The sequence below is a fragment of the Ranitomeya imitator genome, chromosome 5, assembly GCF_032444005.1.
Source record: "Ranitomeya imitator isolate aRanImi1 chromosome 5, aRanImi1.pri, whole genome shotgun sequence".
NCBI classification, from domain to species: domain Eukaryota; kingdom Metazoa; phylum Chordata; class Amphibia; order Anura; family Dendrobatidae; genus Ranitomeya; species Ranitomeya imitator.
Genome location: NC_091286.1, coordinates 233885605 through 233900756, shown reverse-complemented (window position 1 = coordinate 233900756; position 15152 = coordinate 233885605). Strand labels below are relative to the sequence as shown.

The 15152-nt window shown below is 40.9% G+C and overlaps 1 protein-coding gene across 4 annotated transcripts in view; it reads right to left on the bottom strand.

The window, feature by feature from the left end:
- Positions 1–15152, bottom strand: part of MAP7 (microtubule associated protein 7) — a 158855-nt gene that overhangs the window by 53443 nt on the left and 90260 nt on the right. For all 4 annotated transcript variants that reach the window (XM_069725968.1, XM_069725969.1, XM_069725966.1 and 1 more), the window contains one exon: positions 2124–2201. In XM_069725968.1, the coding sequence (XP_069582069.1) occupies positions 2124–2201 (78 nt within the window). The remainder of the gene's footprint in view (positions 1–2123; positions 2202–15152) is intronic.

Below are 15152 nucleotides of genomic sequence, written 5' to 3'. Positions count from 1 at the left end.
GGCTGTACCACAAACAACATAGCACTTATTCAGAAGACAGAAAAATGTGATAAATGTAGAATTGCTAGGTGTCTCACTTCTAGGAACCCTCGCTGATCACAAGAAAGGGGGTCCTAAAGTCCCCAGTGTGAATGGAATGGTAAGTGAGTATATGCTTCCATTTATAGTCCACAGGGTGCTGTAACAGGGCTGAGAACATGTGAAGATGGCTACTTGGGAGTATGTGAGCATTACACTCACATACATGATCCCCAACAAAAAAGATTAAAAAAAAAATACTAGAGTGGTGCTGTAAAGGGAGACTGTCAGCAAAGAATGACTGTTCCAACCAAACACAGACGCTCAATGCACCCTTGGTGTGGTCAAACATTTAAGTGCACCTTCCTACCTGGTTGTTTTCTCCTCCATCTCCACTCACCTCTTCTTTGATTGACAGCTCTTGCTTCAAAGAGCCATAGAAGAATGGAGATAGATAGAAAACAAGTGGGTGAAAAGGTGTATTGCAACATTTGGCCACACCATGGGTGCACCGAGCGTCTGGTTGGAACAGTCATTCTGTGCTGACAGAGTCCCTTTAAAGAGAACCTGCCACCTCTTAACTGTCACCTAGTTTAGCAAATGAATGTGTTCTCCGTGAAAAATATTGGAGTGTCTTTTCTTCTGTATTGTGTCATTTCTCTTTAATAAGATGAATAATTTATCAACTGGGTGTTACCAATCTACTTATGGGGGTGTGTCTATACATCTGGCTATCAGCACTGATTCGATAGTGTCAGACTGTGCAGACACAACCCGTGTTCACAATGGTAACACCCAGTTTATTCATACATTTCCGGAAAAAGGAACAACACTGTAAAACTTCTAGGAAATAGACAAGTCAACAGAGTGAACGGGTCCTTTTTAACTGTTTTAGTACCGTGGTTGCACAAAGGGCATGCCATACAAAGCAAATACAATAATTCCCAGTGTGCAGTACAATGTGTCACCACTAAAAACCTCTGTAACTTTAAGGGTTATAAATGGGAATTGTCGCTCAGGGTTTATAAATACAGGCAATTTTGAAGTTTACTTCTTATTAAAATCTTTAGCTAATCTTGAAATTGGAACACTTATGTTTACAGCTCGTTGCCTTGGAGACCAACCACTGCTGCTAGCAGCAAAACACGCAGTTTGCAATTTTCTGCGGAGCTTAAAAATACGGTTTGGAAGCTGACCAGAAGTGTGCGCTTCAGCACATTGTTTACAAGCTAGACTGCAATAGTGGTCGGTCTCCTACACGACGAGCTGTAAATATAAAGAAAAAGTGTTTACATCTCAAAAATGGCTGTGAATTTTACTAAGCCTAACTTGCAAAAATGCCCAATTTTATAAGCACAATCCAAAAATATCTATCTATGGAAATAACATGTTGATCTGCATTGTGGTGTACTTGTTTTGGTTAAAAACTAGTATGAAGCACACACCTAAAGCCCACCCATACACAGACTAATGTTGGCCAAACTTGCTGATATCGACTGGTTTAGCTGAAGCTCTAATGTGTATGGGGCAGAGAACAACTGATTGTAGGGTAGAAGTTGATCGATCATGTGCAATTTTGGTCTGCTGATCGCTTTGTTCTTTCAGAGATAAGCCCCTGGGTAAGAGGTCTCTCAGCAACTGTGTTAGAGAACACAAGACCACTCAGTTGGGCAAGTGATCCAGTGTATGAAAGGGACAGCCGAGAAGACCGTCCACCATCTAAAGCAGGGGTGGGGAGCCTCAGGCCCCAGGGCCATTTACGGCCCTTGATGACCTTTTATCAGGCTCCCAGGGCAGATTCTTAGGGACCGCATTCTTGGACAGGGAGGTGTATTTTGATTGCCACAAGCTCATTAATTTCTTCTTCCTCTGTTAGCACACACATACAGTGTTGACTACTGAACACTGAAGGGCATGCAATGAAAGATTACGTCCTAAAACCAGTGCCATGGTCAGGATGCACTTTGTGGGCGGAGTTAGTACGACCCCCGAAGTATGGTATAAATATCCAAATGGCCTTTGACAGGAAAAAAAAAAAGGTTTCACGCCTAACAAAAGTCTACAGAACAATCTACAATATACAATAAGTCATCGATGGAGCTCACCAGATTTGGAGAGAACATTGTCTTTTCTTGCTTGACTCAATGACATTTTCTTCTCTTTACCATGAGGACCATCAGGAGCTGAAAAACAGAGTGGAGGTATTTAAGCTCAGTATACAAAACCTAATAGTATGCTTGTGTGTACAACCTAATATTTTATAGCTGCCAAGTCACATATTGAGGTTTTCCTCACATTATAGTTGCATAACTTGAAGCTTGTGAGCTCCCAGCTATCAAAGGCCTTTAATAGTAATGGTCTTTTCATATGGTGCACTATAGACTAGGGCCTCTCTAGTCTACACTGCCTGGGTGTGATTGTGACCCCCTGCACTTATAGGTAACCCCTGCATCTGAATAATCCAGACATGACGGCGCATCTGCTGGGCACAATCGACATCTGAGCCCAAACCTGTAACATTTATAGATTTCTTGGTATAGAAAATTTTGGGAAATTTAGGCAACACAAATCTGAAATCATGATCGACATATTTGTATTGTTGTAAATACACTAGAAGTAGGAAATAAAATATGCCAATAAACACTAATCGGGAAAATTGCAATAGTGTTAAATATCTTGTTTCCTACCCAATCTATGTATGTCAGACAAACTATTTAACAGTCAATGAGTAACTGAATGATACAAGTTTACAAAACAAGTGCCCTATGGAGCGCAAGTGTCATAAGCAGGGTGTGGTGAGAGGAGTAGACTACAGGGCCCTGACATTACTGTTCTAAAAGGAAGCTGAAAATTAGTTTATGGCAGGATAAAAGAAACCGATGTGTCAGGAAAAAAGCTTCTCCCTGTATTGTAGTATGGTGACACTCTGTATAGTCCACGTACGAGACAGGACAACGCCATAGTTAAAATCTCAGAGACAGATCCCATTATTAATACCAAGGCCTGTACACTACAGGCATTTTACTTCTATCAGTTATAAGAAATATTTTATTTTACTTGCTTCAATAACGCCATCATATACCGCAGCGACATACATAAATTATCATCAGTGTCCCCATCGGAGCTCACAAACGTTATTCTTCCCTATCAGTATGTCTTAACAGTATGGGAGGAAACCAGAGTATCCGAAGGAAACCAATCAAAGCACAGGGAGAACATGGAACCGAAGACACACGCAGTACCGCACACCTTCAAAACATCAGTGCTAACCACTGAGCCACCATGCTGCTACCATATTATAGTTGAAAATCTTACAGAATGGTCAATCCTTTTTAGGTTCCCATTGCGTTAATGGGACCGCGCTAACGGACAGCGTTGCACGGCGAAATTAACGCCGTGCAACGCGTCCGTTAGCGCGCCCATTAACTGCAGTGGGGACACGCATCACTAGCGCGTGCCATTTTCGGCACGCGCTGGCGATGTGCCGGTGTTTTGTGGCGCGCCCGCGATCCGTTCCCCGCGGGGACGTTTAACGCGACCCCTTTACAACACATTGCATTAGCGCAACCCGCTAGCGCTAGGCAATCTGAACCTAGCCTAAAAAAAAAAAAAAAAAAAAAAAAGGTAAAGCATCTCATAATTCCCACTCTCCAAATTGTTGTATTGTACATTATACTGATCCATTAGTTTAGGATTGCCTAGACCTTCTTTGGTGGTTATACCACACCAAATATAACTCTCCGGTACATTAAATCAAGTCATGTCTTCTGAGGATGGCAGGTAGACCCGCTGTAGAACATCCAGCAACAAAGTGTCTGTATAGCGGAGGCCTGGTAGCAAAAACAACATCATGGAGTTGGCTTTATCATTTGCCAATTAGAGAACCCTTGAGGACTGCGACTATCACATCATCATTGATTCATTGAATTGGTGCAGTTTGATGGTACATTTTAGTTGCATGAGAAAAATGTGTGTAAGATCTAGTTTGACCATCAATATCAGATCGGTGGTGGTCCAACTCTTGGTACCTCTACTGATCTGCTGTTTAAAAGGGCTGCAGTGCTCATAGAAGAGCTGCAGTCTTTTCTATATTAACCCTTCTTTGTATACATGCATACCCCTGTTATTCCAGCTACAGGGTATGACTGACCTTCAAAGAACTTGTAGAGATAATTTGTGATTTCCCTGACCCTTTGCCTTTTGCCTGAACACGCAGGTAACCATAACAGTTACTCTTCCAACGAGGCACACAAACATATTAGCACTCACAATAATTTAAAGTTATCTCATCAATTTTGCAAGTTGTCCCTTTATCATAGAAGAGGGAATAACATCCAGATTGCTGGCAGTCTGACCGATGGGACCCCCCACCAAGACTGTGAAATGCCCAGAGTAAATGGAGTGGTGGTCGATCATGTGCACTATGGCTCCACTCAATCTGAATGTGACCACCAGAAATTACCAAGCACTTGGCCGGTCTTCGGCACTCCAATAAGAATTAATTCGGCCCCCCTGCCCCATTCACACGGGGATCTGCAGGACCTCGGTTTTCATTATCGCTAAGGAGCTCAGACCGCCAGCAATTAGAACCTTATTCCCCATCTGTTAGATAGTTGATAACTTTCAAAACTTGAGAATACCAATAAGAATGAATGGAGCGTAACTGCGCATAAATCAACCTCACATGGGGCTCTTTGGAACTTTCAAAACTTGATAATACCACTTAAGTCATCAGTTGAAACAGTACGATGAAGAGGACTTTGACCTCCCTCAATCCACTCAAACATCAGTTTTCCTCAAACGAGAAAAAGTTTCACCAAGTGTCATTGGAGTTTTATTATAGTTTGGGCCAATTTTCAGTTTTTTTGGCATTAGAGTGCTGCCTGATTTTTTCACGGACCCATAGACTTGCACTGACTATTATGATGAGACATTCTATCAAAATCAGACATGTCTGTGCAATTTTGCACAAATATTCACTGACATATGAACGTACCCATTCACTATATGTACAAGTGCCATCTCTGAAAAATACGGGTAGCACTGAAACACAAAAATTGACATCAGAATGAGCCCTAACCCTGGTGAAGTCTCTGGCTGTCCGAGGGGTGATCACATCAGCAAGGCGTTTGCCTTACACCTATAGATATATAGGATGTTAGCGTTGGAAAGACCTCCACGGTCATCGTGTCCAGCCCCCTGCTCAATGCAGGATTGACATCTAACTCCACAAGCATGCCAAAATACTACATCTTATATACAAAATACACACATCATATCCCACACTGTGACACTACGGTAACTGTCTAAGCGGCAGGTAACACCAGGCACCTCACTAATAGCCCAACTAACATATTAGTCATTAGAAACATGGGGTCAGGGGACAGCAACACTTTCCCCCACTTAAATACAATGATAATTTTTTTCCTCATAATTATGCAATATGCAAATAGGTAGAAAAAAACATGTCTAAATGTTTTTGACTAATAATGCAAATGGAAAAAGAAAAAAAATACATGGGTGCATTCACGTTATTAATAAGGTAAATGCATGAAAAATGGTCTACTATATGAAAACCGGCTGAGATATGGAAGTCTACTGCATAATCAGCATCATAAAAAGAATTGTAGAATTAGGAAGATTCTGCACCCTGCACATAATCGTGCTGCAAGTGAGATCTGAACTTTCTATAACCTGTGTTGGCTTAGGGGAATAATAATTGAGATTTGCTACGAGTAAGTCAGAGCTGCAACTAAGCGGGAAGCGCCTTATTTCATTTCCCAAAAACATCTATATAGCCATTTCTCCACTTACAGAAGAACTGCTATTTAAGTTTAATCCTCCTAATATATTGCAGTCATCCTATTATATAGCACTGTGTACTTACAATTGCTCATTTTGCCTTTCTACCCAGCTAATTCTTCTCTTTTCTCTGCTCTATGTAGAAACAGGAAGTCTATTATGCCTGCAAAAATCATTCCTCTCTTCAATTACTGACCCAGCTGCTCCTTTATCAGTCACTTTTGCAGTGATTCATGGGTGGTACAGGGAAGATTGACCTCCTGATTCTACATAGACCGTAGAAGGATTCAGCTAGTCAGTTTTTCTAATCATGTGGTGTCATAGACCTAATGGAAAAGAGAAGAATTAGCTGGGTAGAAGGGCAAAATGAGCAATTGTAAGTACCCAGGATCCAGGATGTTTAATTTCAGTGGCCACTCCTTTTGCTTAGTGCGGAGATAAGGCTCCGTCTTAAAAGTCAGGCAGCGGCACTGTTATAGAGAACACAGAAGCGCGAGGCAAAGCTGAGCATTCCTGTGTATGGTGGAAATAAAGCAGTCATCCACATGATGGTTCAGCCACCAGCCATCTAATGTGTAACGGTGGCCTTCAGTATTGACCGGTCGCAGGGTGAAAGGTGGCTAGTTCTTGTTTTTGTAATTTTCCACTGTGTTCCCGAATATTCAGTTTTATTCTTTTAAATCTGCCATATAGTTACAGTGGTATGAGTTTTTTTTTTTTTTTATTTGTATGGTCGTTGCAGGGGGGCATAGGTCACCGAATAATAATGCACCAGCCTAAAGACACGTCCCCAGAGAATCCTGTTAGCTACTCCCCACCTGGTAAAGAAGGGAGGAGCGGGAATAAAATAAGAGCAAAAAAAAATGGTCCTATTTAAAAAAAAAAATACAAAACAGTATCACTAGCAGTGACACCAAGTCTTAGCAGGAATTGACGGGGATTTTCCCAACGTCGCTATTTTTTTGTAGCCTAACTCGGTCTCCCAGGGGTTTGACAACTATGATGCAAATGTACAATGTTGAACATGAGTTATTCCATTGTATATCTATCCAGGAAAAATATACTGTGTTCAGTCACATGGTCATCTACATTGTATAAATCAGCTCACCATAAAAGAAGTGAAATAGGTCAGTCACAATGTGAATAGCGTAAATTCCTTCTCTTTGAGGTATTCCCAGGGCCCACACTAGGGGGCAGCACATGATAATTAGATTTTAGCTTTTCACTAGAAGCTCTCGCCAGACATCCGAAATGTAGCCAATGAGAGAATACACATGTGACAATGGCCTGATCCACCTCCTGTTACCGCACTAATCGGTGACATGGCACAGCATTATAGGCTTTGCTTCTCCTTTAGCATCTCCATTTACTGCAGACCTGTTGAGCCAGTTGCTCTATAGCTATAGAAAAATAATCCGATCCATCAGCTACAGATCAGCAGGTGAGATTACTCTGTTACTATATGACATCAATATATAATAAAACGTCACTGACACAAAAAAAGAAATTGCCGCAAAAAATTAATGACACGGGAAAGGCATCCCTTACATTGGTAACCCATAAAAGCAAATAAGAGTTATAAAATTAATAAGCACGCCATAATAATACATGTACATGGGACCAGCAGCAGCACTATAATCACTCCATAAAAAAAAAGCCTTTCCGTTCTCCCCTACCATATGGGTAATCCCTGTATATGATATTACATTTCATTAAATCTGAATAAATACAGTGACAAGGTTACAGAGGAAATCCGGTAAATGTAAGTTTGGCATAACACATTGACTTACTGACAATTAATAATTTTAAGCAACTTTTACAAAAATACATTTTTTTTTTTTTTACAGGCCAACTAATCTTCAAGAGTCCTCCATGGACACAACTGCTGATGGTACTACAAGGGGGACCCGAAAATGTGTTTAAACCTTAAGTTAGTAGAGGTATTAAGGCTACTTTCACACTGGCGTTTTTTGCCAGACGTCGCAATGCGTCGTTTATGGCAAAAAAACGCATCCTGCAAAGTTGTTTGCAGGATGCGTTTTTGCCCCATAGATTAACATTAGCGACGCATTGCGACGCTTTGCCACACGTCGCAACCGTCGTGCGACGCTTGCGCCGTGTTGTGGCGGACCGCCGGGAGCAAAAAACGTTACGTGTAACGTTTTTTGCTCCTGACGGACCGCTTTTTCCGACCGCGCATGTGCGGCCGGAACTCCGCCCCCACCTCCCCGCACCTCACAATGGGGCAGCGGATGTGCCAGAGAAATGCATCCGCTGCCCCCGTTGTGCAGTGCGTCAAACGCTAGCGTTGGAATCTCTGCCCGACGCATTGCGACGGGGAGATTCTGACGCTAGTGTGAAAGTAGCCTAAAAGGTATTAAAAAGAAAATGAAATTTGACTTTGGCAAGTGCTCTGGAGGCGGCCCTTAAATATGAAGTGCTCTCATCTCTCTGCATTAGGCCTCATTCAGACGTCCATGTTGCGCTTGGTTTGAATAGTCATTTTGCGCTGACAGAGTCCGTTTCAGCACAGAGGAGAGGGGCTGTAAAGTGTTTACTTCAGAGGGCCACAAGTACCGTACTTCTACGTTAGGGACCAGCTATGGCGCACTTGCAGAAGGCTCTTTTAAAGGAAACCGGACATCGTGATTTAGTATGTTAAAATAAAGTTATGACTCTTTTATACTGATTTAATAGATATCTGTAGGGAAGAAATCTACAGTCCGGTTCTTGTTTAATTCACGTTAGAGGAACTGATGCAATATCCTCTTAATGCATTGGGGTGGAACTTTGGGGCGTGACTGGGAGTGGGTTTCTGCCTCTGACGCAACCCCTCTTTGAACAATCTTCCTTTATTAATTTTGTACCAGCACCTCCCTTGCCGCTTGCGCACATTCATCTTTGTGTGCTCTACAACAAAATGGTGCTGAGGCGGAGCATTCGCAGATCGACATCTGATGGTCTTCAGCAAAATGGCGCTGGTGGTGGCGCATGTGCAGATTGAGATCTCAGATCATCATTGAGCCGAGGTCTGAATCTGAGCATGCGCTGCCACCGGCATCATTTTGCTGAAGACCACTGGGAGAATTAATATGTGCAAGTGCTGGCAGCAGCAAGGGTGTTGCTAGCGCAAACTTCATAAAAGGAGGCGCATAGAAATGCATAGGGGCTGCGGCAGAGCCAAAAACCCTACCCACAGTTCCGCCTCTATCCACGAAGAGGCTATTGCATCAAAATTTCTAACATGAATTAAACTAGAACCAGGCTATGGATCTTCGCTACAGGTATCTACTAAAATCAGTATAAAAGCGCCATTATGGCGCCATTATACCCTTATTTTAACATGTTACATCATGATGATGGGTTCCTTTTAAGTGTAGAAATGAAAGAATGAGAAGGAAAGAATTGGTGGTGCATATTTCTTCTTTAATTATTTTAATTTCACGTGAAAATGTTGTATTTGCTGAAAGGCTGGCGCTAAAAAAATCACACCGGCAAACAGCACTGTGAAAATAAATAAATGTTTCATGATTAACATAGTTAAGGATTTAACATAGTTTGTAAGGATTTAACGTTATTGTGATCACGTGCAAACTGTGCAAAAAAAGTCAGAATAAAGTAAATTGGGTCACATAGGTCAAACACCATGAGTTTAGCACGAGAAGTCCAAGGTGACAAAGTGAAAAGTTATTATTTTTAAAAATGTAACATCCAGATGTTTTGTGAAGGGTTAAATATTAACTTAAGTAAAATATTAAGCTAAAGCTGCTTAACTAAGAGTAATTTGAAAATTGAAAGTAAAAAAAAAAATCACTTTACATTTTTGACATTGAAAACACTTGCATTTCCTATTTATTTGTGAACTGCTATTGTATTCTCTCAATTAAACACCTAAGGCACATACGACTGCTTCGTTAAGGCTGTGTGGGCACGACGAGCTGTTGATGCGGCGTATTTTTACAGTCTTACAGTTCGAGCAAAGTGAGTGGGATTTATAGAAATCTCACGCCCACCGTGCTTTTATTTTTCTTAGTGTAAACTGATATGTTGTGGTTTTGACACTTGTACCACATGTCAATTTCTCTTGCGGGTACACTGAGCTTTATTTGCTGACTTTTTTCCACAGACCTGCAATAGGTGTGGAAAATTTGCAGATGAAAAATGTGGATGCTTTTTTAGTGCGCATCTGCAGCAGAAAAACATCAAAAACGTATGTAATCCACTATGTCAATAAAGTTTTGTCAGAGGGAAATACCAGGAAGTATCAACAAGGCAGCTTTATTTAAAACACGAAATACAAACAAGAAACAAAAAAAGGCAGTGTCAAGAACGCAATAAAACACTCGAAAAATGCAAGTGACCTAATTTACTTTGTTCTGACTCCATAACGAAGCTGCGAGACACCATTTCTTGGCTGTTTGTATGTACTAGTACTCACACCAAGAGACAACAGATAGCTTGAACTCTACTGCAGAGGCAAGTATGAAGATGTCAGAAGAAGGTTTAATTCAAGCTGAAACCTTGTATTATGCACAATTACAGTAGCAGTAGCTGTAATAGAGTAGGCAAAAAAAATACTGTTCTGAATTCTAAACCAGAGCTGCAAGACATGTGGCTTTTTAAGATGGCAGACCTACTGAAATGAGGGAATCGGGCCAAATATGCTAATGGATTTTGGCCTGATTAACCTACGGATTTATTATGAACAATTTGTCATTTATTAAAAATTGATGTTTTTTGTTTGTTGTTTTTTGTTTGTTGTTATTTGCATTGTTGCCATAGTTTTGCAGGTGTGTGTTGATTGTTAATAGGGAAGCCATAGTTTCAATTTCCCCAGGAAAATAAAGTAAAAATGAGAAAAAAAATAAAATAAAGTTTTTTGTTTGTTGTTTTTTTTTTTAAGTAAACAATTTTGAAAATTTAAAAATTTGGAGAGCCTTTTTTTCCCCATGAAAAATAAAATAAAAAATAAAAATATTTACTAACACCATGTCTGTAAATGACTGTTTTTATCCTAGGTTATATTTTCTATTGGCCACAGTGTGAATGTGTACACATCGTTCTTATACCAGCATATGGTCCAAAACTCATCTCTCTGGATGGTTTTGCTTTAGTGTTTTGAGCATACAGGAGCATGGCTCCCCTTTTTTGGGCTGTGTACTCAGTCTATATAAACTTCCACAGTCAGGCCGGAGTCCTTGTCTGGCCGCATCTTTTGAGGCCAGCTGGCAGATAGAGGAGACCATCCTGATTGGGTACATATGGTTTTTTGATCAAAATAGTGTTATCCAAGTTTCCTACGTTATTTACATGTACAATTACTATTTACTTACTGCAGGGTATTTATTCAATTTGTTTTTAAGCCACGTTATACTCACAAGACTATGTAAATGGAAAAATAAAAAAAGGCTCTTGGAAATAGAGTAGATAAAATTAAAAAACGTAAAAACTAAAATTGTCTGAGACATGGAGGGGTTAAATATGTAAACAGTATAGTTTTTTTTAATACGATTTTGGAATGCTTTAATTTTGATTATTTTTCCCACATTGTTTTAAGCAGACAAAAAGAATAAAATGCGCATATACGTAAGTACATGTTGTCAATATACTCCTTTTGATTTTAAGTAAGCAACATCTTGGAGGTAAAGCATGAAACCTGGTGCTAAAATGAACTGGACTATTATGTGCTACTTAAATGCCCCGTATGAACCTGCTCTTACAGTCATATCTGATGAGTAATGTGGGTAAACGGATTAGCATAATACTAAAAGAAAAGATCAAAGTGCTGGAGACAACTAAAACCGACAGAACCTATGAAGGAATGATTCTGTAATAATAAAAGATGGCATTTATAGACACAAACGATTATCGTCAGGGATCGAGAGCATAATGAAGAAGTGGTCACTTAATGGACTCTAATGCCTCTAGTGATCTCTGGGTTCTGCTTAATAAATGGAGGTGCACTTAGAGTAAACTGAAAATAAATCCAAGACATACCCATCTGCAATGCAAGCTATTCAATTCAGTCAACGGAATTGAAAACATGGTCAATTTAAAATTTAGGCTATCGGCTTTTCCAAACAAAACTATGGTGGCTTGTCTAGAAGAGTCACAATAAATATAAACTGCTGAAAAAATAAATAAAGGGAACACTTAAACCACACAATGTACCATAACTCCAAGTCAATCACACTTCTGTGAAGTCAACCTGTCAGGTATGGAGCAACACTGATTGTGAATCAATTTCTCCTGCCTGTGTGCAAATGGAACAGACATCAGGTAGAAATGATAAGTCAGGCTACTTTCACACTAGCGTCGGAATCTCCCCGTCGCAATGCGTCGGGCAGAGATTCCGACGCTAGCGTTTAACGCACTGCACAACGGAGGCAGCAGATGCATTTCTCCGGCGCATCCGCTGCCCCATTGTGAGGTGCGGGGAGGTGGGGGCGGAGTTCCGGCTGCGCATGCGCAGTCGGAAAAAGCGGTCCGTCAGGAGCAAAAAACGTTACATGTAGCGTTTTTTGCTCCCGACGGTCCGCCAAAGCACGACGCATCCGTCGCACGACGGATGCGACGTGTGGCAATCCGTCGCAATGCGTCGTCGATACAAGTCTATGGGGAAAAAACGCATCCTGCAAGCACTTTTGCAGGATGCGTTTTTTCTGCAAAACGACGCATTGTGACGGATTGCAGAAAACACTAGTGTGAAAGTAGCCTCATGAGCAAGACAACCGCCAGGCCCAGATTGCTAATCTGCAGAGGCGGGCAGATGCCCGGTGGGCTGGCGGATCTGTAATACAAAGTGGGCCGCCAGCCTTTTAAAACGTCTTTACTAAAGGCTGCGGCCCTTGTCAGAGTGTGCAAGCATGAGAGCGTGCACACACAGGGCCTTCTTTCACAAGTTTCAAAGGGCCGCTGCAGCATGCGCTGGGCTCTTCTGTCTGACGTTGGCTAGTACCAGCGTCAGAGCATCTTTTTTTTGTTTCCTGCTGTATTCACCAGTCCCAGCCAGGGATCCGCTCCTCTGCACGCCCAACAATGGACCCACCTCAGCTCTTCATCCTCCCCCATCTCAGGGACTTGGGTGAGTCCCAATAAGGAAACTTTGTTTTAATGTATATATAGTACTTACAGTACCACCTGTATAATGTATATAGACTGCTGTATATACAATATATGTGAAACCACTACTGCTGTTTATAATCACTATCACCTATATGCTGTATTTATAGCAGTCGCAGTATTCCCTATATAATATATATTGCATACACAGCAGTCTATATACATTATATAGGGAATACTGTGACAGCTATAAATACAGTATATAGGTGATACTGCTGTACATATGTTACATAGGTTATACTGCGACTATACACACCAGTCACAGTATCACCAATACATGTACACAGCTAGCAACTAGTATTTTCTCTAAAGGTGCGATTCAGAGGGCTTAGTATTACCAGTTAAGCATGAGGCTTATACAGAGACTAAACTTTTCTAATGTTTTTTTTTCCATTGCCTTTATAATTCCAAGAGGGAGGGTGTGTGTGTGTGTGTGTGTGTGTGTGTGTGTGTGTGTGTGTGTGTGTGTGTGTGTGTGTGTGTGTGTGTGTGCGCGTGTGCAGTCTATGCTCCAAGACTCTAGGAATATAGATCCAATGGAAAACACAGGCTATGAAGCTCTGTTTGTGAGATCAGACAGGAGCTAATCACACACTCACAAAAAGTTAGGGATATTTGGCTTTCGGGCGAAATTTCCAGATGAATCTAAAATGCACTCTGACCTTTTCAAGTAAACTTAATGTGACCTCTAAAGTTTTGAATGCACGAGACCAATTGTTCAATGTTTAAGTACTTTTTGACCAACTTGCTGTTCTCCACAACAGGTGTTTGATCCATAAATCGGCCAATGAATTTCAGGGTTCAGTTACAATTGGTATTAAACAGTCCTCCACATCAAGCTGTTCACATTTTGACATCATGAGATCAAGATGACACCTAACAACTGATCAATATATATAATCAATATATATAATATATATAATATAAGGTGGTGGTGTTACAGTGTGGCCAGGTGTATCTAGTCACACTACAGAGCTGCCCTACACTTTGTGTATGGTACTGTGACAAGCCCCTGCTACTTGAATAACAACTTTAATCCAGTCAGTCATTGTGCCTCTGCATGAACAACACAGACCTAATTTCATCTTCATGGACAAGAATGCTCCATGCTCATCAAAGTTGCATCATTAGGGATCGGCTGCTGGAGACTGGGGGTACCTCAAATGGAGTGGCCTGTACTTTCCCCAGATCTGAAACCCATACAAAACCTATAGGATCAGCTTTGTCGCCATGTAGAGAGTCGTAACTATATACCTCAGAACCTCATTGACCTGAGCGTCGCCCTTCAATAAGAGTGGGATTCCATGCCTCAGCAGACAACAATGAGACTCGTGAACAGCATGAGACGTTGTTGTCAAGCTATAATTGATGCTCAAGGCTTTCAAGTTATTGAAACATTGACCATGTATCCAATATAATATGTACACAGCTAGCAACTAGTATTTTCTCTAAAGGTGCAATTCAGAAAACTTGGTATTACCAGTTTTTGTTCAGGTATGCCCACCATTGTTGATGGCTTTTGTTTCAATAAATTGTTTGAGATGAAGAAATCACCATTGCATGCTCCTACTTAAATGCCCTACTTTCATTATAAAATAGCACTGTAGCGTGAACTTTTTAAGTTTTCCATAAATTTGCTATGCTCATGTTGGGATACGGGGGTCCGGTATAGTAATACATCCTGGATGGGGGTCATTGTGTGCAAAATTCGGTTACGAGCACACAACTCTTAAGGGTAATATATTAAATTATAATATTATATGTACTATATATTAGATTATAATATGACATTTTTGATAACTTATACGTAACTCTAAGGTTAGTGAGTAGACAGACAGCTGTATTTCTCTTGCGAGGAACGCATTGCAATCCTTGAACTGACATTCGGCTTTTCTGACCTGAGCATGACAGATATACCTCGTGCTGTCACGCTCAGGTCAGGAGAGCACACACGGTCATTCCATGTACTGTGATGGGACATCGGATTAGATATACGGCCGTCTGTCTGCCCCTTTAACATAGTCGGATATGACCCTGGGAAATCAACCATTCACTTCAATGGGGCGGCATTTGAGCCTCATTGCAGTAAATGAACGATATGAGAACAAAGTTAATGAGAAGACAATTATATATCATCTTGTAGTTCTGTGTTAGATATTCTAGAATTTCTACGAGATCAGATCTGAGATTCCTCAACCACTTGTATGTCA